The sequence below is a fragment of the Tursiops truncatus genome, chromosome 15 (genome assembly GCF_011762595.2).
Source record: "Tursiops truncatus isolate mTurTru1 chromosome 15, mTurTru1.mat.Y, whole genome shotgun sequence".
Lineage (NCBI taxonomy): Eukaryota > Metazoa > Chordata > Mammalia > Artiodactyla > Delphinidae > Tursiops > Tursiops truncatus.
In genome coordinates this window covers 34,096,565-34,122,903 of record NC_047048.1, presented here as the reverse complement: position 1 = coordinate 34,122,903, position 26,339 = coordinate 34,096,565, and the positions used below count along the sequence as shown (strand labels likewise).

The window sequence follows — 26,339 nt, the reverse complement described above, 5'->3', positions numbered from 1 at the left end:
AGAAAAAGTAATTTCAAATCCATTCATGAACTCTTTTCCAAAGTAGGAACAGGATTTTCTTCCTTGAGAGGAATAAAAAGTAGCAGGGATTGGTTAAGGTATTTATTTACGGGCTCAAACCAAATTAGTAGGTCAACTGAAATTAGAACTCCAGTGCTCTGATTTCACCTTTTTGGGGGTTCAGATGCCCTCCTCAATTGCAGAAAAATGCATGGGGCTTACACAGAGAACTTTGGATCCAATTTCAGGGGATTCACTCCTGGCCTTCAGATTCAGAACTCCTGAATTACAGTGTCTACTCTGCAGTGTTTAAAGCACAATGTAATCTGACACATTCATGTATTAACTCACTTAGCATGTATATCTTAGAATGTGAAGGCACTGTGCTGGATGCTGAGGACTATGTAAATGTGGGAAAGTTGCTGTCCCAGCCTCACAGGAACTTTGCGCTCTTGTAGATGTTTTAGGAGAATTACACCAGCACAGGTAGCAGAAGTCACAATGTGGTAATGGTTTAAGTCTGGTACAAATACAGGCCCCGGAGGGCTTAGACAGAGAGGAGCTTACATTCCAGATGCTGTGTTGAGACAGAGCTGGACCTTCATGCATTCAGGAAATAGTGGATGACTGCTGTTTGCAGGGCATTAAGGAGTATGCATTAAATCCAGCACTGCTCCAGGTGGGTAGGTTTTCTTAAAAATTATTTGAACCACTTAGGTTACATATGATCAGTGTAGAAAAATTAGAAGATACAGACAAGCGGTTTTAAAGACCACCCATTTATGATACGTACATGTTCTGTAATGTCCCATTGTACGTGTGTGTCCTAAATCGTTTAACTGATCCTTTATGGGTAAGTGGAGTTTCAGTAGGCAGAGATGGGAGGGTGAGATGGGAGAATTTTGTTTTCAAACAAGCATCTGATCTTTAGTGCTTTTGGACTCCAAAGTCTTAAGTGTATTTGGTACAGGAGTTTTTTATTAAAATTAAGATCCTTACCATGGAAGCTTAAGGTCCAACTCTGAAAAATTTTCTCAAGAAAAATGTAAGAGTAAGTTTATGGAATATAAATAAACTTTGGAAAACCGCATGAAAGTATCTGGAGGGAGTATTAAGATTGGGAGGGAAGGGAGATTATTGATCCTTCAAGATAAGCTTCCAAGGAAAGGTAATGCCATGAACTTGGGTTTGACTCTTCGTAGCTCTGAGAGAAGTGCAAGTTCATACCACTCTTCTAACCAATAAGGCTGAATAGCTGTCAAGAGCTTGTCCTATGCTCAGTGGGTTCTTAACCTTTTTGAGCCATTGACTTCTTTGGAAGTCTGGTGAAGCCTATGGACCCCTTCTTAGAATAATGTTTTTAAATGAATAAAATAATTTTTAGGATTACAAAGGAAATCAGTTATATTGGAACACAGTTCTACATGGGTTGAGCATCCCCTGACTAAAGTCCCTTTGCCATATTTGGAGCCCTACAGGACCTAGTGCTGCGTGCAATGGGCGATTGTAGGCATTTAGTCAAGTTCTCTTGAATCTCGTGAATGGAAATTTCACTTTCTTAAACAGCTAAGGTAAACACTTATGGGAAGGTAACATGTATTCTACCTTGTCTTTTCTGAAAAACAGTTGTTTTTATTATGCAGTTTATATGTGTTGAGTCAGTGCAGGCACTAGGAATAGCATTGTGGGAATTTTTTTGTGACTCCTATTTTTGTGGAATGGTCTCTTTACAGAAGAAAGATCTCTCGGATCCTTTCAATGATGAAGAAAAGGAAAGGCATAAAGTGGAGGCCCTTGCCCGGAAATTTGAAGAAAAATATGTAAGATTTCTCTATTGGACAACAAAACAACCTTGTTGGATGGGAGAGGTTTTCAGACATTTCCATATTCCTTTAGTGGTTTATCATCTAATCAACACTGATGTGGAAACAAGTGTAGACCTTGGAGAGAACAGAATGAAGTTATTAAACAAATGCATTAAGATAAGAAAACATACGGCAGGAACTCGTGTGGAGCTAAACGGATGAATAAGAAGGGGCTTTTACCCTTAGAATTTATCCTGAGAATAAACGTTTTGGTGCAAAGCATATGACGCCATTTAGTTCTTTCTTCTGTCTTAGGCCACTCTATGCATTTACAAATCTGTCCTATTTTGTAAGGCCTTCAGGGAATGAGGTTTTGGAGTGTGTGTGTATGAGACTGTTCCAGTGCTTTATAACCTTTAGTCATTAGCTGATGGGGTTCAAGGCAACAATTAATTCTGTGTATTAAAAAAAACCCTGTGACCCTAGACCTAGAAATTTGTTAAAAGGGTAGATCTCATGTTATGTGTTCTTACCACAAGTACAAAAAAGCATGTGATCAATTTTAAATTTTAGGGTGGAAAGAAACGTAGAAAAGACCGAATACAGGACTTGATTGATATGGGTTATGGTTATGATGAATCTGATTCCTTCATCGATAACTCTGAGGCGGTAAGTACTTAATGAAACCTCTGAGACTACCAGAACCACTGCACCCTAGCATCTACCGACGGCGCCTGGAGGCTGGGGGTGGAGTCAGAGTGGATGTACCCTTAGCACGAGGAAAGAGCTGCACTGAAGGGAGAGGAAGTGACACCTTGATCTGGGCCTTGGTTTCCTTTATGAAAATGGTGATCAGAGATGTCCAAAACACCTTCTAACTTGGACATTGGTGATTGACCAGAAACATTTCTTAGCATGCTGTCTGAAATGTGACAGAGAAACATAGTCACATCTGCTCTGTCAAGACGCGCTCTGCACCTTTGGACTGTAGTCCAGAACTTGGAGCTGACCGTTTGTTTTCCCCCCTTCAGTATGATGAGCTTGTTCCTGCTTCTTTGACTACAAAGTATGGAGGATTTTACATTAACTCGGGAACGCTGCAGTTTAGACAAGCATCAGAATCTGAGGATGACTTCATTAAAGAAAAGAAGAAAAAATCTCCAAAGGTTAGAACGTTGCTCGCTTTTGGATTTCAGAAGTGCTTTTTTACATGACCTTATGAGATCAGTAGGTGACTTGCCAGAATACGTGCTGGTTTAGGATGACTCAGGACATTGGCGGAAAGGCACCAGCTGTGCCGAGGTTGGCGGTTCCCTTCTCACATGTGTGCTGTGGCGAGGTGCTGTGAACCTGGAGGTCTCGGTCATTGTATCCATGCCTGTGTCCTTGCAGGCTCGGCAGGGATTCATTCGTCGAGGTGGTCCCAGGGCGGGGACGAGGGCAGTGAAGGGTGTGGAGTGAGGGGAGTTTGCACCAGCTTGCTGTGTCTCTTCTGTGGACATGTAGAGGACTTCAGTTCCCAGGGCTGTCACCCCAACGAGAACAAGTCAGCCCTATGATAAATTTATTTTGAAAGCTATCTACCATTGCCTGTGTGTTTAAAATGCAAGGTAGGCCCACACATAGCTCATTTTAAACCAGAAGCTGTTCAGGCTGCACAATGGCCTCTGTTGCCTCAGGCCCGGGTTTCCCAGAAGCCGCTGTCAGTGGGAATGCTGTCCTGACCTGCGGGTCTGTGGTCCAAGGACTGAGCGGAAAGCTTTTGTTCGTGAAGGAAGTAAGACAGCTCTCAGGATGTACCCTGGGCGGAGCAAGGCCGGTGCTGTGTAGTGCACTTGCTCCCAGAGTTAGGGAGCCGTGTAACTGTGCCTTGTCTTTAATTCTCAGAAGCGGAAGTTGAAGGAAGGTGGTGAGAAGATAAAGAAGAAGAAAAAAGATGACACTTATGACAAGGAGAAGAAATCGAAAAAGTCCAAGTTTTCCAAAGCCGGGTGAGAGGCAGCAGCTTCTTTGCTAGGATGACGTCTGAACTGTTAGGGCAGGACACCTGGGAGCTGACTCGCCCTCCTCCTCACAGCTTCAGAAGAGGCAGCAAGGCCTGGCCTTCGTTCCCCCTCATGCCTCCCACGGTGCCATGTGGGCATAGTCTGTACTCTCACATCTCTGTGTGTCAGACATCAGAGTTCTCTCTGTCCCACTGTCAGTGTTGGCAGCTATTTCTGTCACTGTATGATTGCTGATGTTTCCTGTTCTTTTGGGCACCCCTCCTCTGCCCCAGTTCTCCTGTCTGTGTTCCCCCTTTGTCTTCTCCAGTCCTGCTTCCTTTGCCTCACTTGGTCTCACCCCAGTCGCCCTTCAAGTTGCTGCTGCTCTCTGCTGCTCCTGCTTTCTTCCTTTAAATATCTTTCTTACCCCTCCCTTTTTTGCAACCTTTTATTTCAGCCTGGCAGTGGTTTTTAAAAACCCATCGGATATGTAGCATTTTGTGATACTGTTTTGCTAACCTATATTAAATCTCAAGCTTTGGTCCCAGCAAGAAGGAGCTCCATATGCCAAGAGGAGGGAGGAGGAGTAACAGGGTGGACTTGTGACTGAGGTTCCTGGAGACCATTGCGCTGGGAGCAGGGCTGAAGCCCCTCTGTGAATTTCCCTTTTGAGGTGTACTGCAGCCTTAGTAACTGACTTCCCCCTTGCTTGCAGCTTCACAGCCCTCAATGCCAGTAAGGAGAAGAAGAAAAAGAAGTATTCTGGGGCTTTGAGCGTTAAAGAGATGCTGAAGAAATTTCAGAAGGAGAAAGAGGCTCAGAGAAAGAGGGACGAAGAGCATAAGCCCGTAGCAGTCTCATCGGTGGAAGCTCAGGGCCTGCGGGAATTGGAGGGCGCCTCTGACCCTTTGCTCTCGCTCTTCGGCTCCACTTCTGACAACGACTTGCTGCAGGCAGCCACAGCCATGGACTCGCTGACTGATTTGGACTTGGAGCAGCTGCTCAGTGAGTCTCCAGAAGGAAGCCCCTTCCGCGATATGGATGATGAAAGCGATTCCCTTGGGGTGGGACTGGACCAGGAATTCAGGCAGCCCTCTTCCCTTCCCGAAGGCCTGCCTGCGCCCCTGGAGAAGCGCGTTAAGGAGCTGGCTCAGGTATGGTGACATGGAATGGCCGGGCTCTCCTGGAAGTAGTTTGGGCAGTTGATGCTGGTCCCGAACCACTCAAAGCTCGTGGCCTAGAGCAACCCTTAGTCAGTGGGCAGTCCCAGTGTCAGCTCTTCCAAGCTTTCTTCTCATCCCAAGTGAGGGAACAGTGGACTCTCTGCCTGTCAGGCATCATTTCTCAGCCTTTCATGGTTCCTTCACTCCTGGAGAATTTACTGTCTTCTGGAGAGATTTTCTCTTTTCCTACTTTATGCCTGTCAGAGTATCTTTCCTTTTGTATGATAGACACTAATGTTGGCAGCAGGCAGCTGAGGCAGAGATCCATCTTTTTAGTAATCTTCTGAAGGTTTTGAAAATTCACAGAAGTTTGCCGTCATATGTTAGACATGGGGCAATGCTTAGTTGCCACTGGGTTTAATTGCTCCCTGGACTTGCATGTCACCTGTGTTAGGTAGTGATTACAGGAATTCTAAATTGTGCTAAATAAGAAGGAGCTGAACCATAAATGCTGTCCATGCCCCATGTTAAAAACAATAACAGTCTTCAGAAAATAGCAGACACTGCTCCTGTTTTCCTCCTGGTGATTGGGAATTGATCCCTAGAGCACTAAGGACTGACAATTCGGTGATACATGAATTCTGACTATAAACCAAGCACGGGTTGTTAGTTATGATGACTTTTAGTTAAAATACCGTTTTACCGTAGACATCATGACTTGTGACACAACTCTGGTGGCACTTACATTCTATAGCTTAAGTTTTAAACCAGTGATTCAGCATCTCTGCTGTGTATAATATCCCTTGTGTTTTAGGGCAGGGTGAAATGTTAACCACTGCTACAAATGATTTTCTCACTTCCAAAAAACACTTGAACACAACATGTGAAATAATTCAAACGTCTGATTCAGAGCTCTAGTTCATCCTTGTAGAACATGCACAGTATTCTGTTGGAACATAACCATTTAAATGAATTATGCCATGTCAGGATTCAGAGTATATCTTAACAGGATGTTAAGGTGGAAATAGTTGAGTCTGAACTTGGCATGTTTGAGCATGTCCTGTGCTCTCTATCAGAATTTATGTTAAAAAACATTATTCCTTATTCTTTTCAATCCTCTGGTTTGTAATCAAATTATTTTGTAGTTTCTGAAATTCTTGTTGAGTGAGCTGAGTAAGATCTGTGTGGCAGTAGCCAGTCATTTTTTAGAGAAAAGTAAAAATGGCTCTTGGTTGTGTCCCTATTCCCACCAAAGACTGTGTTCTAGTCTGATAACTTAGACTCATTATTTCATTTTCTTGGGAAAGATAGACAAATCTAGTGGAAACAGTGGTTTAACGTGAAATGGCATTGGGTTGTGATTTGAGAAAACCTCGCTTTCTGGAGTCTCTTGGGGGGACAGTGAGCAAGTTGTCTTCCTTGGTGACTGCCAAGTCTCAGTTGTCTCTTGGGCACGGTGGAGACACAGGGTTCAGAATCCCATAGGTAGGGTAGGCTCGGGTCCTGGTGAGGAGGTGGTGACCAGGAGGCATACTGGCTTGAAAATATGTTCGGATGTGAAATTGATACTTCAGTCATCACCTGCCCCTTCTCCTATAACAGCATTAAGAAATTTGGGAAATGGAGTGGTAAATGGGTATTACCCACCATCCCGCCAATCTGAAAACTATTTTCAATTTACATATCCTTTTCTAGCCTCTGTATATATGTATTTATGCAGTTGTAATTATAGTTGTGAATAATTTCCTGGTTTTTTCACTTAATAAATATTATTTATAAAGATCTCATTACTTTTAATGGTTGCATGAAAAAGAAGGCTTAATTTAGAAAGTTACTTAATGCCACTCTAAAGGATCCCCAGCTGCTCTGTTCCCACCAGGGCCCTGCGCTTGGGGCACTTGGAGCCTCCTGCATGTGTGCACAAGTGCTCTAGACCCAGACCCTGTTGAGAGTCTTCTGGCAGAGATTCCTCCCAGGGAAAAAACGCCTATGTACACAAAAAATGCATATAATTTCAAAAGCCATGCATGGATATTTGGATCCTTAAGAAGAGGCCCTGTCATTGCATTTTAAAAATTTAAATTAAACTTGATGTATATAACTATAACATTAGTAGTGTTTATGTGTTTCTCACTTTATTTTTCACTCCCCTTCTTTTTCTTTTTTACCCTCTTCTTTTATTTTTGTAATAGTTTGTTTAGATTTTAAATCTTGGCCCTAGAGGATACATGTATCAGTTTCTACCGCTGTCTAAAAATCTACCCTGCCACCCCCAAACTCGGTGGCTTCAAACAGTGACTCATTTCTCCTGACTGTGGCCAGCGGTTCGTCTTCTGGTCCTGCCTGGACTCGCTCTCGGGGCTGTGTTCATCGGGCAAGATGGTGGCTGGCGCTGGGACAGCCAGGATGGCAGGACCTCTCTCTCCTCCCTTCTTTCATCCTGGGCTTTTTCAGGGCATGACAGTCTCAGGGCAGCATTTCAGGAGGGAGCTGTAAGGTGGAAGCTGTAAGGCCCTCATGATCTAGCCTTAGAAGTGGTATGCACCACATCTCTTCTGCCACAGTGTATTGGTAAAGCAAGTCACCAACTAGGGGCCACCTCTCCGTGGGGGAATGCATGTACTAGGAGGCGAGGAATCTGTGGTCCTGTTTGCAGTCCACCACTGTACTTAAGCAGATTCTATTCTTACATGTATCAGTTTCCCTGGGAAAAGTTTTTGCTGTTGGAAGCAGAAATTAGATTTGACTTCTAACTAGATGTGATACTTAAAACTTTTAAAAAAACATTTGAAAATTTATGTATGTTAAAGAGGTACTCCAAGAGGGCGACCTTGGATACTCCAGAATTGTTACTGTTTTCTTCTCATGTTAGCTCATTTTCCACTTCTTACTTCCTTGTACTGTACATTTTTATGGGCCCCAGGGAACCCAGTGGTTTGATTTGATGTCCTTACCCCTGTCTTCTCTTAATATGTATTGGTTGTGTCTTTTGTCTTGATTGTTGAAAAGTTCAGGTATGTTGCGCCTTCAGTTTACTGTCGTGATGTGGTTTGGCAGCTACTCAGCCTGCTCCATACAGATGACCAGCTCTGTTTTGGTCCTCTTCAATCCAGCATAAAATGGAAATGATACCGATACTAAAAATAGAAAAGAAACAGAGACCCCCATGTCACCCACCATTCTACCTGCTCACTGCTTACCCTCCTATACAGTTAGAACCCTTGCATTGCAAAACCAGGGAGACGTAGATCCAAGGAGAATAAGGTAGAAAAAAAATAACAACCTGTTTGGTCTTTGTAAAAAAGAAAATCATGCCAGATTTCATTCTATTCAGCAAAAACAGGTACAGTATATAAGGTGGTGATCTCAGTGCTGAAAGGCTACAAGTGGCTCTTCTTATAATGAATAAAAGAACTCATTAAAAGGCTATTGGAACTATTGTAAATCAGCATGATCTGGCTGTTTGGTTTAACTTCATTTCCTAGTTAATCTAGGACTGACTGATTCATACAATTCCTTGGGCAAGGGTGTCTGTCTTTAGGGTTGAGGGATGTCACTTCTTTCTGGCAGACTATCAAACATATATCCAACTGCTCTTTTAATTAGATTTATTTTAAATTTTATCTCTGAGGATTTTGTTTTATACTTGACTAATTATCTTCAGTATAAAACCAAATCCTCAGAGATACTGGTCTACAGGATTCAAAAGACATCAGAAAAAAAAAAAAAACACATTTCAAAAGGCATCAGGAAAAAAAAACTTTAAAAAATTTTATAGCCAGAAAGCTTCTGAAATGGCTGATATCTAAAGATAAAATTTGATTGGCGGGAATGCCCTGGAGGTCCAGTGGTTAGGACTCTTCGCTTTCACTGCCAAGGGCCTGGGTTCAATCCCTGGTCAGGGAACCAGGATCCCAAAAGCCAAACAGTGTGGCCAAAAAAAAATTGATTGGAAACCTGAGCTGTTGATGGCTCTGACAAACAGGCATTTGAAATACGTGTTAATTAGGCTGAATTAACATGAAGGTGCTTCTGCATCTTATAACTAGCAGTATATAAGCTACAGCAACAGAATGACTCAGTTTTGTTTTCTCTCAAACTGAAGTCATAATCCCAGTACATTAAAGGTGCCACAGTGGATTCCGAATCCTCTGACAGTATAAGAAATGACAAGTGAATGGGTTACAGTGACGCCCTTTCTTTCTTCCCTTTCCACCTGCTATCTCAGACCTCTGTGCTCTCCTCTAGCCATGCTTGAGTTTTGCATATCCTCTGCAAGTTTTGTTTGGTTCTAAGCTTTTCTTCCTCGAGTTTTCATTCTTTCAGTGATAATCTGTTCATTTGTTTGTTCATTCATCCACTCAGCTGACATTTACTAAGTAGCTATTATGTGATAGGCAGCTGTAGGAAATATATTGAGTTAGAGTCAGTTCTCCTTCTCCATGAGCTTGTTATACAGATGGACTGGTAGCCATGTAAACAATGGGCTATGGGACAGAGCAGGATGAAATAAGCTCTGTCATGTTTGGATGGCCAACTAGATGGTCAGGTGAACAGCCAGACTTGAGGAAGTGAAAAAGGAGCTCCTGGGGGTACATAGGAATCGGACTGGAGGCAGCAGTCTTGGCCAGCCTCATGGGAGAGAAGGCCTTATAGTAAGCCAGGGCACAGGGCTGAGGATGGGCAAGTTGTTGGATAATGAAGACTCCTGGTATGTGGTGGGAGGGGCTGGAGTGGATGGCTGGGGCCAGATCCTAAAGGACCCTAAATGCCAGGTGGAGGAGTTTGGGTTTGATTCTAGGCTTGGGAAGGGCTGCCAAAGGGTTCTAAAGAAGAGTGGAAGGATTTAAGAAGGGTGGAGTGCTGTTATTAGAAGTAGGGACACAGGAGGAGGAAGAGCAGAAACTAGTAGGTTAGGTTTTGGACAAGTCAAGTTTGTATACCACAGGGTCGTTCATTCATAGAAGTAATTTAAGATTCTGGTCCAGAGCTTAGAAAAAAGTGTATAGAGTAGGTTTAGATTTGAGAGACCTGTGTGTGTTTATGTTATTTTGAAGCTGAGGGGGAGACATTATCAGGTGAAGAGGGTTCTAGATAGAACCTGGGAGCCCATCTGCAGCTAAGGAGCTAGTGGAGGAGACAGGATGTAGTCAAGAGGTCAGGAGAGGACCCAGAGGATGCAGTGAGAGGAAGGCCAGTGGGGCCAGAGGAAGGTGGGTGTTTCAGAGGGTTGATCAGGATTGATCATTTCATTTAAGACAATCACCTTATTGTCGTTGTTTGCCATCATTGTTATATATCAAGCCTGAAATTTTATTTTGCTTAAAGACTTTGGACCAGCAACTCTTGGGTTTAGATCAGTGCTTCTCGACCCTCTGCATGCTAGTCACCAGAGTTACTTTTAAAAAAGTACTGACGCTTAGGCCTCTTTTAAGGAATACATTATTCCCCAGAGATTCTGATGTGATGGGTCTAGGGTGGGGAAAGCTGCCAGGTACTTCCAGTGTGCAGCCAAACAGAGAACCACTGGTTCAGGCTTTTGCAGTTTGCTTTCCTCACTTGTGCATTTGGTGTCCTTGTTGCCCACTGTGGTTGCTTCAGGAGTCTCCAGGCTTGCCATCCAGGGCATTATTAACTGTGTACTCACGGGAAGCAAAACACTGTATAGCAACCAGCTCTATCTTGTGTTAATGGGTAGTCAAGTGTGTTAGTCATTCCAGTGGTCTGAGTAATAGAGTTCATGATATACCCTAATTAGATTATGAATTTTCAAAGAATTATAGCCCTTAAATGCTAAAGCAGCATGTTATTATTGTTGCTATTATTACTATTATTATTATTTTGTTTGCTAAAGACCTTCAAATACTGCAGGTTTGTTAAAGTTCTTGATTGTTTTGTACTGTAGATGTATGGAGATTCCAGCTCACAGTTTAGATGATAGAGTGCTGGGCACAGGAGTTAGCTTGCTGGCTGAATCAGATGCTTCATGATTCCCTTGACTCTGATTTTCTTTTATGTGCCTGTTGTTTCAAGTCCTGGGAAGAAGGGACAGTCCGTAGATGCTTCAGGAGCATGTGAAAAGAGCTGGATGTACCACTTCTGGAGCATACAGAGATCATAGGTGAACTTAATCTGGGATTAGGGCTGAGTAGGGAAGGGCATGGTGAGGATTTTATCATCAGGTGTTCTGTAGGCCTGTGGGTGAGTGTGAGGGCCTTGCAGGGAAAGTGCACTAACGGATGTTACTGTCTACTGTGAACCAGGCTGCCAGAGCTGCTGAGGGAGAGAGCAGACAGAAGTTCTTCACCCAGGATATTAATGGCATCCTTTTAGAGTGAGTATGTTGTTTCTTTGTATCTGCTGTTACCATGCGTGGGTTCAGCAGGCTGGGGGAAATTGGGAGTACAATTCAGCTATGTATGGGATAGGAAAGCACTGATGAGATTTTTAAAAATTGGTTTTTATTTATTGTTATTCTTTTAAAAAAGGTCAGGGGGGAATTCCCTGACAGTCCAGTGATTAGGGCTCTGAGCTTCTACTGCAGAGGGCATGGGTTCGATCCTTGGTTGGGGAACTAAAATCCCGCATGCCGCTAGGCAAGACCAAAAAATACATACATACATACATACATACATAAATACAAAAATAAAAAAGGTCAGGGGCGGGGGACATCAAATGTTTGTCTCTAGGAAATGGTAGACCATACTAATCTTAGGCAGCAGACATTATTAGAACATTGTAATAGTCATGGCGTGCTGGAAGAGGATTTTGTGCTAAGCATGAGATGAGAGGAGGGAGAAGGCGTTGCTTGCCCATCTCTGGGAAAAGTAAGAGACAGCTTGGTGCAGGCAAGGACCTGACCTCCTGGGGCACTCTTCAGCATACCTGGTCATTCTCCTCTTATTCTCACTCTTGCTCCCAAGGCCATTGCTCATCATCCCGTAGCCCGTCTAACAAACACCCGAACCTCTGAGACATCACACTATATGAATTGGATTAAAAAGCAAAAAAAAAAAAAAAAAACCCCCAAAAACGCCACGTGTATAAATCCAAACCAGATTCTTTGTACCTGGCCTGCCAGCTTTGCCACCTTCTCTCCTGGTTGCATCATGTAGCAGAGGAAGCTTATTGCTCAACAGCTGAGGATTTTGCACATGTAAGAACAGTTGTGAAGACTAGGAAATATTCTAGCAAAGGACCTTGCCTGGCCAGGATGGAGACTGGCCACTTGGGTCAGGGAGCACCTGAGAGTCAGCACAGATGAGGGGTTTGTCTCCTGGAGCGTGCCAGATACAGAGAACTCAAGGGATTGAAGACAGACTGTGTTCTGCTCATCTAGATGGGGACGCTGGAGGGTTGAGGATTTCCCTGACCACCCTAGTCAAGGGAAAATCTGCTGGAAAGTATTTCCTGTTGACCCCAAGTAACTCAATTACCTTCCAGTTTGAAAGCATTTATGTTTTCTTTGTTTATGAAACTCAGAAATTCAGACCTTGTTCTTTTGGGCTCTGTTTTCTTGACACCTTTGACTTGGTCTTGTCTTTGACCTGAGAGCCTTGACCCACTCTACCTAGCCAAGTTTATTGGGTCTGGTGACTGCTGGAGGTCTGTTGTGCTGGCTGCTCAGTTACACTGTGACAGGCAAGTTAAGGCTTGGCCTGCTCTTGGCTCCTGCAGACGAAAGGAGCTGTGGTGAGTAACTCTGCTCTGTTCTTCAGCATAGAGGCGCAGACCCGGGAGCTGAGCAGCCAGACCCGTTCTGGGGTATATGCCTACCTTGCTTCCTTCCTGACCTGCAGCAAAGACACCTTGGTCAAGCGCGCACGAAAACTTCACCTCTGTGAACAGGTGGGTGACTTTGCAGTGGAGCCCCTTGGCTTCGGAGCGCAGCGGAGTGGGTGATGGAGTCTTTATAGATGCCACATCTGCTGCTGCGCTGCCTCCGTGCGATTATTCCTATAGTGTGTGCTCAGTGTAAGAAGTGATGCATAAACCAGACTTATGTCCTGCTCTCTGCAGGGGGGGCGTCTGAAGGAGCCTATCCAGAAGCTTAAGGAAGCCATTGACAGGGCAATGGCAGAACAGATGGCCAAGTACCGGGATGAATGCCAGGCACACACGCAAGCCAAGGTCGCTAAGTAAGTGTGTCCCATCACTCCCTTCAGCATTCTGACCTCCTTTTCTTAGAAGTCCTGGGGGGTGGGGGGAGATGGTGGGCAGAAGGAAGCAGTTCTGCAGTGACCTTAGAGTCCCACCTAATTCTTTCTACCTCCTAGGATGCTGGAAGAGGAGAAAGACAAGGAGCAGAGAGAACGGGTTTGTTCTGATGAGGAAGAAGATGAAGAAAAGGGGGGCAGGAGGATAATGGGACCCCGGAAGAAATTCCAGTGGAATGATGAAATCAGGTGTGCCCAAACTGGGACCTTGCCTCAGTGGAGGGTTTGTGGGGCCAGTGTCTGAGCATGTTCCCGTATTTCTAATGAAGGTTAGAATCATTTACTTTAATCAGGGCTGCTGAAAGCACGTGATTGAAACCTTGAAGAAGCATTTGGGGTAGTTTAAAGGTTCTGACTTCTGCCTACTCTTCAGGGAGCTACTCTGTCAGGTGGTGAAGATCAAACTGGAGAGCTATGACCTGGAGAGGAACAAGGCCCAATCCTGGGAGGACTACGTGAAGGCGTTTCTGGATGCTGAGGTCAAACCTCTCTGGCCCAAAGGCTGGATGCAGGCCAGGTGAGGGCCCGCGAGCAGCCAGTGTGGTCAGTGTGATCATAGGGTGGAGCGTTCTTGCGATAAAGAGATGTCTGAGTGATTCTTTTGCACCAGGCTCCAGAGCCCCACCCTCAGAGAGTCACCGGCTAGTGAACTCGACTCTGATTTCACCTGAGTGACTGGGGGCTTCTCTGTCTCCCTTAGAAGAGGGACGTTATCTGTGGGGTTTTGTCTTTGTCATTCTTTATCCCACTTCAGTTCAAAGTTGGCTGTATGCTCATCCCACTTCAATCTGCCCTTTCCTGAGATAATGGCTCCTACTAGAAGAAGTTGAAAGACAGATTCGTGTTGGGAACATTTTAATGTTCTGAACAGAATTCTTATTTGCAACTGGCAGGGGTGACGACTTCTTAGAGTTAAGTGCCAGACTTTCCTCACAGGCTACTTTGTGTTATATAGCTTCCCACGAATGGACTATGTCTGCAATACACAGAGAAAGTTACCTGGAACTAGTGTTCTTTAGAAAAAAAAATTTTTTTTTTTTGGTGGTAAAATACACTTAATGTAAGTTTAGAATCTTTTTTTTTTTTTTTGCGGTACGCGGGGCCACTATTGTGGCCTCTCCCGTTGCGGAGCACAGGCTCCAGACGCGCAAGCTCAGCGGCCATGGCTCACGGGCCCAGCTGCTCCGCGGCATGTGGGATCTTCCCGGACTGGGGCACGAACCCGTGTCCCCTGCATTTGCAGGCAGACTCTCAACCACTGCGCCACCAGGGAAGCCCAAGTTTAGCATCTTTAAGTGCACAGTTCAGTGGTATTAAATACACTCACATTGGTATGCAACCATCACCACCATCATCTCCATCACTTTTTTCATCTTGTAAAACTGAAACTGTACCCATTAAACACTAACTCCACATTTCCCTCTCCCCACAGACGCTGGCAGCCACCATTCTTCTGTTTTTATGATTTTGACTACTTTAAGTACCTCATATAAGTGGAATTATACAAAGTGTTTGTCTTTGTGTCTGGCTTACTCCACTTAGCATAATGTCCTCAGAGTTCATCCATATTACAGCATGTGTCAGAATGTTCTTCCTTTTTAAAGCTGAATAATGTTCTACTGTATGTATATGCTTTGCTTATCCATTCATCTGTTGATAGTACTTCTGTTGCTTCCACATTTAAGCTATTGTGAATAATGCTGCTATGAACATGGGCATACAAATATCTCTTCGAGACCCTGCTTTCAGTTCTTTTACATATATACCCAGAACTGGAATTACTGGATCATGTGGTGATGTTGTGTTTAATTTTTTGAGGCCTCACCATAATGTTTTTCATAGCAGCTGTTATCTTTTTACATTCCCACCACCAGTGCACAGGGTTCCAATTTCTCCACATCCTCACCAACACTTTTTTCTGTTTTTTTGGTAGTAGCCATCCTAATGGGTATGAGGTGGTGTCTTGTAGTTTTGATTTGCGCTTTGCTAATGATTAGTGATGTTGAGCATCTTTTCATGTACTTACTGGATATTTGTATATCTTCTTTGGAGAAATGTGTATTCAAGTCCTTTGCCCATTTTCTAATTGGTTTGCTTGTTTTTTTGTTGTTCAGTTTTAGGAGTTCACTATATATTCTGGATATTAATCCCTTATCAGATACATAAGTTACCAAATATTTCTCTGTTCTGTGGGTTGCATTTTTACTCTGTGGATAGTGTCTTTAAACCTAGATGAAATGGACAAGTTCCTAGAAACACAAAACTTACCAAGACTAAATCACAAAGAAATAGCAAATCTGAATAGACCTATAACTATGTTTATTGTTTATTCTCTATTTTGCTTATTTCTGCTTTAATCGTTATTATATCCTTCATTCTGCTAGCTTTAGGTTTAGTTCTTCTTTTTCCACTTCCTTAAGTTGTAAGTTAGGTTGTTGATTTGAGACCTTTCTCGTTTCTTTTTTTTTCTTTTTAAAATTAATTAATTTTTGGCTGCATTGGGTCTTCGTTGCTGCACATGGGCTTTTTCTCTAATTGTGGCGAGCAGGGCCTACTCTTCATTGCAGTGCGTGGGCTTCTCATTGCGGTGGCTTCTATTGTTGTGGAGCACAGGCTCTAGGTGTGCGGACTTCAGTAGTTGTGGCATGTGGGCTCAGTAGTTGTGGCACACAGGCTTAGTTGCTCCGTGGCATATGGGATCTTCCTGGACCAGGGCTTGAACCTGTGTCCCCTGCATTGGCAGGCGAATTCTTAACCACTGTGCCACCAGGGAAGTTCCTAAATTTCCCCTTGTCACCACTTTTCACTTTGTCCCATAGGTTTTAGTATGTTGTGTTCTCATTTTCATTTGTCTTTTAAGTATTTTCTAATTTTCCTTGTGATTTCTTTGATCCATTGATTATTTAAAAGTGTGTTCTTAAAAGTTGTTTTTGTCTAGTGTATCTGCCACTTGTTTTTTTCTCACAATTTTGTTAGTTTTCCAGTTTTCCTTTTGTTATTGATTTCTAACTTCATCCCATTGTGTACAGAGAAGATACTTTTTATGATAGCTGTCTTTTATTTATTTTTTTAGCATCTTTATTGGAGTATAATTGCTTTACAATGTTGTGTTAGTGTCTGCTGCATAACAAAGGGAATCAGCTATATGTATACACATATCCCCATGTCCTCTCCCTCTTGTGTCTCCCTCCCACCCTCCCTGTCCCACCCCTCTAGGTGGTCACAAAGCACCAAGCTGATTTCCCTGTGGATAGCTATCTTTTAAAATCTACTGAGAGTTCATTTGTGGCCTCACATATGGTTTATGCTGGGAAATGTCCCATGTGCACTTGAGAATGTGTGTGCTGTTGTTGTTGGGTAGAATGTTCTGTATCTGTTGTTGGGTAGAATGTTCTGTATCTGTATCTGTCCAGCTTTTATTGTAGAACTGTTTATTTCTCCCTTCAGTTCCGTCAGTTTTTGCTTCATATATTGTATTTTAATGGTCTGTCAGGTGCATGAATGTTTATAATTGTTATATCTTCTTGCTGTATTGAACTTTTTATTAATATATAATATTTTTCTTTATCTTTTGTAACCTTTCTTGATTTAAAGTCTACTTTGTCTGATATTAAGATAACCACCTCTGCTCTCTTGGTTATTACTTGCATGGAGTATCTTTTTCCATCCTTTTACTTTTAATCTCTTCTTGTCTTTGGATCTCAGGTCTTTGGCTCTTTTTTTTTTTTTTTTTTTTTGGGCTGCGTTGGGTCTTTGTTGCTGCACATAGGCTTTCTCTAGTTGTGGTGAGCAGGGGCTACTCTTGGTTGCAGTGTGCAGGTTTCTCACTGCAGTGGCTTCTCTTGTGAGGTGCGTGGGCTTCAGTAGTTGCAGCATGTGGGCTTAGTGGTTGCGGCTTGCAGGCTTATTAGTTGCGGCACAAGGGCCCTAGATTGTGTGCGCTTCAGTAGTTGTGGCGTGTGGGCTCTAGGGCACGCAGGCTCAGTAGTTGTGGCTCGCAGGCTCTAGAGTGCAGGCTCAGTAGTTGTGGCACACAGGCTTAGTCACTCCATGGCATGTGGAATCTTCCCGGACTAGGGATCGAACCCATGTTCCCTGCATTGGCAGGTGGATTTTTAACCACTGCGCCACCAGGGAAGTCCCAGGTCTTTGGCTCTTGTAGATAGCATATAGTTAGATCATGCGTTTTATCTTTTCTGCCAGTCCCTGTCTTTTGATTGGAGTGTTGAATCATTTACATTTAAAGTAATCACTGGTAGGAAGGGACTTACTTCTGTAAGTTGATCAACATAACAAAAAACTCTGCCCCCTTAACAGCTCTGCTGCTGTCACAAAAGTACATTTTTATACATTGTGTGCCCCAAAATATAAACTAGTAGTTTTTTAAATGCCTCCTAAGTTTTGTAGAAGACAAGATGTGGAGTTACAAACCAAAGTTACAGTAATAATAGCTTTTAAACTAATTTTTTTTAAAAAATATTTTATTTATTGGCTGCATCGGGTCTTAGTTGCAGCACACTGGATCCTCGTGGCACGCGGGCTGTTTGTTGCAGCACGAGGGCATTTCTCTAGTTGTGGCGTGTGGGCTTCTCTCTAGTTGTGGCACGCAGGCTCCAGAGCACGTGGGCTTTGTAGTTTGTGGCACGTGGGCTGTCTAGTTGAGGCGCACGGGCTCAGTAGTTGCAGCATGCTGGCTTAGTTGCCCTGTGGCATGTGGGATCTTAGTTCCCCCACTAGGGATCGAACCTGTGTCCCCTCCATTGGAAGGTAGATTCTTAACCACTGTACCACCAGGGAAGTCCCTTAAATGAATTTTTTTTCTTGAAATGTATTATTCTCTTAAATGATGTAGAAAACAAAAAGTGTGGTTACAAACTATTGTTGTTATAACACTAGCTTTTCTAATGGTCATGTATTCACCTTTTTGAGATCTTTATTTGTGCATGTCGCTTTGAGGTGCTGTCTGGTGTCCTTTCATTTCACCTTTAGGACCTTTGAGCATTTCTTACAGGGTAAGTTTTTTTTTTTTTTATAAATTTATTTATTTTATTTATTTTTACTTTTGGCTGTGTTGGTCTTTGTTGCTGCACGCAGGCTTTCTCTAGTTGTGGTGAGTGGGGGCTACTCTTCCTTGCGGTGTGCGGGCTCTTGATTGTGGTCGCTTCTCTTGTTGCGGAGCACGGGCTCTAGGCACGCGGGCTTCAATAGATGTGGCACGCGGGCTCAGTAGTTGTGGCTTGCGGGCTCTAGAGCACAGGCTCAGTAGTTGTGGCGCATGGGCATAGTTGCTCCATGGCATGTGGGATCTTCCCGGACCAAGGCTTAAACCCCTGTCCCCTGCATTGGCAGGCAGATTCTTAACCACTGTGCCACCAGGGAAGCCCTACAGGGTAAGTTTTTGATCATGAACTCCTTCAGCTTTTATCTATCTGGGAATGTTTTAATTTGTCCCCCACTTTTTTTTTAATTGAAGTATAGTTGATTTTATCTCCCCCACTCTTGAAGGTCAGTTTTGTCAGATATAGGATTCTTGGTTGACAGTATTTTTCTTTTAGTACTTTGAATATATCAGCCCACTGTCTTCTGGTCTTCAGAGTTTCTGATGAGAAATCTGCTGATAATCTTGTTGAGGATCCCTGTGTGTGATGATTCAATAATATCTGGGTGCTTTCAATATTCTCTCTTTGCCTCTGGCTTTTGAAAGTTTGATTATCATGTGTTTTGGTGTGGGTCTTTTTGAGTTCATCTTACTTGGAGTTTTTTAAGCTTCTTGGATGTTTATATTCATGTATTTACACTTACATTGTTTGTTTTCACATTTGGAAAGTTTTCAGCCATTATTTCTTCACTATTCTCTGTGCCCCTTTCTCTGTCTTCCTTCTGGGATGTCCATGCTGTGCTGGTGTGTGCTTGTCTGCTTGATGCTGTCCCACAGTTCCCTTGACTCTGTTCACTTCTCTTCAGTCTTTTATTTCTGTTTCTCAAACTCAATAATCTTCATTGTCCTGTTTCACGTTCACTGTTTCTTTTTTCTGCCTGCTCAAAACTGCCTTTGAATCCCTCTACTGAATTTTTTTTGTTAATTAATTAATTTATTTATTTTTGGCTGCGTTGGGTCTTCGTTGCTGTGTGTGGGCTTTCTCTAGTTGTGGTGAGCGGGGGCTACTCTTTTGTTGCGGTGTGCAGGCTTCTCACTGCAGTGGTTCCTTTTGTTGCGGAGCACAGGCTCTAGGCGTGTGGGCTCAGTAGTTGTGGCTCACGGGCTCTGGAGTGCAGGCTCAGTAGTTGTGGTGCATGGGCTTAGTTGCTCTGTGGCATGTGGGATCTTCCCGGACCAGGGCTCGAACCTGTGTCCCTTGCATTGGTAGGCGGATTCTTAACCACTGTGCCACCAGGGAAGCCCTGAATTTTTTTTTTAATATTTATTTGTTTTATTTATTTTATTTTTGGCTGCATTGGGTCTTAGTTGCAGCACGTGGGATGTTCTTTGAGGTACACAAGATCTTTGATGCACCATGGGCTTCTCTCTAGTTGTGGCGAGCAGGCTCAGTAGTTGCAGCACACAGGCTCTCTATTTGTGGCGCACAGGCTCCAGAGCACGTGGGCTCTGTAGTTGTGGCATGCGGGCTCTCTAGTTGCGGCTTGCATGCTCATTAGTTGTGGCACGTGGCCTTAGTTGCCCCGTGGCATGTGGGATCTTAGTTCCCCAATCAGGGATCAAACCTGCATCCCCTGCATTGGAAGGTGGATTCTTTACCACTGGACCACCAGGGAAGTACCCTCTACTGAATTTTTCACTTCAGTTACTATACTTTTCAGCTCCAGAATTTCTTTTTGGTTTCTTTTCAGGTTTCCTGTCTCTTTATGGATATTTCCATTTTGTTCACATGTTATTTTCTTGACTTTCTCCACATCTTTCTTTAGTTCTTTGAGCATCTTTAATACAGTTGTTTTTGTCTAGTGTATCTGCCATTTGGTCTTTTTTTAAAAAATTAATTTTATTTATTTATTTTTGGCTGCATTGGGTCTTCGTTGCTGTGCAAGGGCTTTCTATAGTTGTGGCGAGTGGGGCTACTCTTCATTGTGGTGTGTGGGCTTCTCGTTGCTGGGGCTTCTCTCATTGCAGAGCATGGGCTCTAAGTGCGTGGGCTTCAGTAGTTGCAGCACGCAGGCTCTGTAGTGTGGCTCACGGGCTCTAGAGCGCAGGCTCAGCAGCTGTAGCACACGGGCTTAGTTGCTCCGTGCTGCCATTTGGTCTTTTTCAGGGACAATTTCTGTTGATTTGTTTTTTCTCCTTTGAACAGGCCATATTTCCTGTTTGTTTGTATGCCTTGTGAGTTTTTGTTGAACACCAGACATTTGAATCTAATATTGTGGTAACTCTGGAAATCAGATTCTCCCACTTACATAGGGATTGCTTTTTTTTATATACTGTTTTTGCTTATTGGTGGTGGTTGTTGTTGTAGGCTGTCGCTGTGTTGAGGATCAGCCTGATGTGTGAACTTAATGTGTTACTCTTAGGTCATTTCTGAGCTTTTTGCTGGTACACGCAGTCACTTTCTAATTTTTCCCATGTAGGTAGTTTTTTTTTTTTTTTTTTTTTTTTTTTAATGTCTGACACCAGAAAGGGGAAAATCAGAAAAAGAAGGAGGTTAAAAGGTGGTGCCAGCCCTTTAAATCCCCTGGCAGTCACTTCAGCCTGAGGTGCAACAACAGCTGTGTGCACCTCCCACCTCTGTGATCAGAAGCAGTGATCAGCCATCAGAGCACAGATCCCTCATCTCTGGAGACCAGGGTCCTTTTTGCCCACGCTTGTTTCCACAAGCTGTGTGCAAGCTGCTCCAGGAATACCTGCACAGGCCGCTGGGTGGGGGATGGGCAGCTGCTACTATGTTGAGACCTGAAATTAACCACAGTTTACTCATCTAAGTCTTCCCCTGGAAGTTGTAAGCTTTGAACAGCCTCTAGAGTTACCGAATAGTTCCGTCAGATGGATTCTGCCAGTGTAATGTTGTCCAGGTGGGCAGACCATTCCTGGTGCTTCCTAATCAGCCGTGTTCCCAGGACCCTCCCCTTGGAGCTAGTGAGTGTTCTTGGTTGGGCAGGCCTTTTCTTGTCTCAGTGTCCCTTTAAATAGAATTGCTCTTGTCACTTACAGATTGGACTCCTGAAGGTACATAGGGGAGGGCATAAAGAAATTTTTGTTGTTTCTCTGGGAAAAGATAATGCCATGGGTCACTTCACATTTTTACTTTTGGAGAGAGATGAGAATAGGCAGTAAGGAAAGTGCTCGTGACTTTAGGGAAAAATCACTGTGAGAGGTTTGGGGGCAGACCCATAGCTTGTTTTGGTGAATTCTAGCTCCTTGGCTTTCAGGTGGCCAGTGCAGCTACTAAGGCCCTCTCACCAGCCCACTGACATTTAATGAGTGACAGCCACTGAGTACCAGGGAGGTGACGAGGCTCTGGAAGCAGAGTCTGCTTTCAGGGGGCTTGTGCAGACTTCCCAGTGTTCTCTGTTTGTTCCAGGACTCTGTTTAAGGAGAGCAGACGAGGCCACGGGCACCTGACGTCAATCCTGTGAGTGTCTCAGTGTTTTCACTTGTCAGGACTACTGGCATTTTTATCTCCTTCGTGGATCTCCTCTGAACCTTTCCTGTGTTCATTCCTTTGAACAGGGCCAAGAAGAAAGTAATGGCCTCTTCCAAAATGAAGATGAAGGTGAGTCAGCCTGCCCAGGTCACATGTCATCTTTTCTCATCTCTCTGCAGCCATGCTCCTGGCAGCTCATTGAACTTTGCTGGTCTTGTAGATAGCTCTTTGGGATTAGGTTGTACCAAGAGGCAGCCTGGCCCACAGGAGTGGCCTGGGGTCGACAGGGCAGAGACCCGAGTCGGGCCACTAGTGCCCTTCAGCCCCAGTTCTAGGAAACAGCACCCACCTGGTCAGTTCCTGGGGTCGTTGCAGGGTCATGTGAGGTCCTCCTGACAGCCCTCTGAGGAGTGATGAGCTCTTGCAAATGTGAAAGTGTCACATTGTGAATTGTCCTAACCTCTTATGGAAGAGCACCATCCTAGTGAAGAGCAGGTGAGCCTGGATCTGCACCAGGCAGGGCGGGAGGCTTTGTCCAGTTGACTAGCAGACGCGGAGGGGAGTGTGACGATTGGAAACTAGAGACTGTGAGATGACTCTGATGTGGCAGAGATCTCAATGTAGTAAAAATTGCCATTTCACCAAAATTCTTGCCAGTTCCTGAGGCTTTGTAGTGCACTTCACCATACCTGAACAGTCCGAGGGAACAAGCATGCAGATCAGTTATTCCTAAGAGTCTGTTGAGCTCCTCCAACATCCTTAAGACACACTGCACCAAGTGCTTGGGAGGCGGGAGTGACAGGACAGACGCCGTTCCTGAGCCCATGGAGGAGACAGGTGCCAGGGAAACCAAGGAGGGAAAGAAAACTAAGGCAGTTCCCCTGCCCCATGTCATTCTCTGATTGTGGCTAGGAGCATTGAGGTAGTGTGAGGGCCAATAGGGAGAACATCTCTTTGCTCGAGTCTTGTAGTTTTTCAGAAACAGAGCAAAGAGTTTCCCTGTGGAGGTGTGTGTGCATGCTTGGGTCAGCCCAGCCCCAGCCCCAGGCGTGGGCAGAGGGTGGCGGGGTTGCGGCATTTCCAAGTTCACGCATGCCTGGCACCTGCTCCTTTCTTCCCTGGCTTTGTGATCACACAGGAAAGCCCGCTGCTTTGTCTTGTATTCTCATGCGTATGTCCTGTCAGCAGGGCCAGTGTTGGCATCTTTGGACATTTGTAAACATCGGCCTTTCTGCTTTCCTTTAGGAATCATCGACTAAGCCTGATAAAAAGGTTTCCGTCCCATCAGGCCAGATTGGCAGCCCCCTTGCTTTGCCTTCAGAACACCTGGGAGGAGGCCTGAGCATTGGGGCTGCAAACAGGGAGCTCTCATCCCAGGCATCTGGCAGCCTTGCTAATCCTGCTCCTATCAACGTGGAGGACTCGTTGGATGGAGACTTGATCCGTAATTCGGCCTCCTCATTGGAGGCTGTGTCCAAGGAACTGGCTGCACTGAATAGCAGAGCCAGCGGGAGCTCTGAGTTCACACTGCCTGCACCCTCAAAAGTGCCTGCAGAGAAAGTCACAGGTGTTTTATGTACAGAAGAAAAAAGGAACTTTCCGAAGCCCAACCCTTCTTCTGCCCCACCACCCTCTAGCTCTCTGCAGTCACCCCTCAATTTTCTGGCTGAACAGGCTCTGGCACTGGGGCAGTCCTCTCAGGAGAAAAAACCGGAGAGTTCTGGCTACAAAGAACTGTCCTGTCAGGCTACCCTCAGCAAGGGCCTGCCAGAAGTGCAGCAGTCCAAAGCAAAGCACCATAGTTTGCCACGGACGTCTCACGCACCCCAGGCAGGGGCTCCTGTGTCCAGCCCCCAGGTCAAAGTCTTTCATGCAGGCACTCAACAGCAGAAGAGCTTCACCCCCCCAGCTCCGTTTGTCAGTAAGCTTCAGGGCCCAAAGCCTGCCTCCCCTCAGTGTCACCGTTCCCTCCTCCAGCTCGTCAAGACAGCTACCAAAAGCCAGAGCTTCCATCCTTCCACGCCAGTGTCTTCAGGAGGCACACCAGCCTCCAGCAGCAGCTCTCATAAGACCCCAGCCTCGTCCTCCACTGCCCTGAGCCATCCAGCAAAACAGCACTCAGCCAGCTCTTCAGGGCCATCTTACAAGAACAGTCCCTTTGCCGGCTCTATCTCCAAGCACGGGGTTTCTTCTGGCAGCTCTTCCTCTGGAGGAGCACCAGTCCAGAGCTCTGCTTCTGGGAACTTGCTCCCTGCTGTGCAGCCTCCTTCCACAGGACAGTCCGCCAGCCGACCCATCCCAGGCTCTGCAGTGAAAAAACCACCTATTTCCCAGAAGTTGACCCTGGTGGCCCCTCCAGGTGGTCCAAATGGAGATTCTAGTGGGGGGACCCAGGGAGTGGCCAAGTTACTCACCTCCTCCCTGAAGCCCAGTGCGGTGAGCAGCGTGACATCGTCTACCTCCTTGCCAGTGAGTACCTTGAAGCAGCCCTCCCCTCGTGGGCCTTGTGGGCAGGGCTGCTGGCCTTGCTGTGGTCAGAGAGTGAGATCTGACACTGAAGGTCAGGTAGGAACAGAGCCCGGAAATTGGAAGGAGGACTGGGCTTTCTGTTTCCAGGTTTCTACTTTTCTGGTGGCAGGACTCCCAGGCAGAGCCTGAAACTTCTCCTTGGGAGGACGAATGGAGGGAAAGGACTTTGTCAGCACCATGTTTGCAGGGAGGCTATGGATCTGGATGGCATAGAATGAGCTAGAAAACTTTCTTTTCATAGCCTCCTGCCTGTCCATCTCTCCAAACAAGTAAATGAAATGCATACTGTCTCTCAGATCATTAGTTATGTGGAGATATTCATGCCCTAGGAAGATCAGTACCTTCTAAGAATGATCCTTTGATTGGGTTTGGAAAGACTCTGTAGGTCAGACAAAGGCGATTTGACAGAGTCCAGTGGTTTATGAGGTTTGCCTGTAGGTGATTACAAGAAGTTTGGATGCAGGTCGGGAAAATGAGAGCGAGCTTATTTTTTTCTCCATTTTTCCAATATATAAGACAACCATGTGGTTGCAAAGGACAGAACTATAGAAAGGTGTGTTGAGCAAAGTTTCGCTGACCTGTGCCCTCCTCCTACACACCCCCTGTAACTGTTCCTTAGTTTCCAGGTTTTTCCTGTTTCTTTCTAAAAACAAAGATTAATACTTACAAATGTGTGTGTGTGTATGTTTTATGGATATAAGTATACACGTACACATATTCCTATATACTTATATTTGTGGGTATCCTTCCTTTTCTTTCTTGCACAAGGAAGGCATATTTAACACCTGCATTTTAAAATGAACTCTGTTCTGGGAGCCCTTCCATGCCAGTTCACAGAGACTGTCTTCCTCCTCCCTTTGGGGCTGCAGTGGAGGGTGTTCCTTCACAAGGGGTGGCTTACGTGCATGTGTCCCCCCAGGTATGCTAACAGGTTTGGTTTGTGAGTGAGCTCTGTATGGGGCTGGAGTGCTGATCCCTTTGTGTGCTTCCTCCCCAGAAAGGAACGAGTGGGGCTGTGCTGCTGACCAGCTCCTCACCCTTAAATCTACTGTCTTCATCCTACAAGGCAGGCAGCCCAAAGCTGCCTGGGGCCTTGAACTCGAACCCCTTGGGAATTATCTCCCAGCTCCCCCTCCACGTAATCTCCTTTAGCGCTGACTCCTCCGCTAAAGCAGGGGTCTCCAAGGATGCCATCGTCACAGGCCCTGCCCCTGGGACGTTCCACCACGGCCTCGGCCACAGTAAGTGTCTCCTTCCTCCCCACACTGGAGGTAAAGAAGGTGCCCCAGTGCCTCTGTGTGACCCACAGGTTCTGTTGTTATGTGCTGGGTTCCTGTGTTTGTCTGGTGTGTAATCGTGGGCAGCCTTCCCGGGGACCCTGCTGAGCCACCCCCTTGGGGTTTCCATCCAGAACCAGTGCAGTAGGTCGCCTGGGGCTCTGGAGCACCAAGGCTGCTTTCCACTCCTGTCTTCAATGTGTGTGCTTTGTTCTTCTCTCCCTTCCTGTTTCCTCTCAGGTCTCCTGGCTGGCTTGCACTCCAGCCCGCCCCGCGGAGCACCTCTCCCACACGCTGCCGTGTCTACCCACATCCCACAGAGTCTGCCAGGTAATTTCCAGGTGGTCAGAGGGCCACACGCACTGTGGGCCATTCCCCTCCCCCATCAGAGGCCTTGCCTGCTGCCAAGGACGTAAGTGTCTGCCTCTCGTTGTCATGTTGTGTGGGTTTGTCCTCTGAGGCTCGGCTCTGTGGGTACTCAGACTGAGGGACACAGGCTCTGTCTACCGCTGTGACATCTCCCGGGTCAGCCTTGCCCTCTGTGATCACAGAGGAAGTCATGATGGCCACAGGCATCATGGCTGAGGAGTTCCCCACCCATAGCTCAGCATTTTCTCTTTAATTAACAAAAACTAGAGGGGTAATGGTGCTGATTTCCCAAGGGCTAGTTGGGGCACTACCGGCCTTTAGGTTCACACTGCTACCCCTTCTAGGGGGTACCAGCTAACAGAAGACTCTAAATTTAGTTTAAGTAAAAGGGAAAGTCCAAGTAG

The 26,339-nt window shown here is 45.3% G+C and overlaps 1 protein-coding gene across 4 annotated transcripts in view; it reads left to right on the top strand.

Annotated features, from left to right (window-relative positions):
* UBN1 (ubinuclein 1) overlaps nt 1-26,339 on the top strand; it is a 36,989-nt gene that overhangs the window by 7,007 nt on the left and 3,643 nt on the right. For 2 of the 4 annotated variants that reach the window (XM_073792354.1, XM_004332078.4), the window contains 15 exons: nt 1,734-1,820; nt 2,379-2,474; nt 2,837-2,971; nt 3,693-3,796; nt 4,506-4,944; nt 11,217-11,287; nt 12,672-12,801; nt 12,973-13,091; nt 13,230-13,358; nt 13,543-13,686; nt 21,698-21,748; nt 21,847-21,889; nt 23,006-24,229; nt 25,287-25,530; nt 25,807-25,896. In XM_073792354.1, coding sequence (XP_073648455.1) covers nt 2,424-2,474; nt 2,837-2,971; nt 3,693-3,796; nt 4,506-4,944; nt 11,217-11,287; nt 12,672-12,801; nt 12,973-13,091; nt 13,230-13,358; nt 13,543-13,686; nt 21,698-21,748; nt 21,847-21,889; nt 23,006-24,229; nt 25,287-25,530; nt 25,807-25,896 — 2,974 coding nt within the window. In that variant the 5' untranslated portion in view covers nt 1,734-1,820; nt 2,379-2,423. Of the gene's footprint in view, nt 1-1,733; nt 1,821-2,378; nt 2,475-2,836; nt 2,972-3,692; nt 3,797-4,505; nt 4,945-11,216; nt 11,288-12,671; nt 12,802-12,972; nt 13,092-13,229; nt 13,359-13,542; nt 13,687-21,697; nt 21,749-21,846; nt 21,890-23,005; nt 24,230-25,286; nt 25,531-25,806; nt 25,897-26,339 lie in introns of those variants that run through there. The other 2 variants (XM_073792352.1, XM_073792353.1) reach the window with 2 other exon arrangements.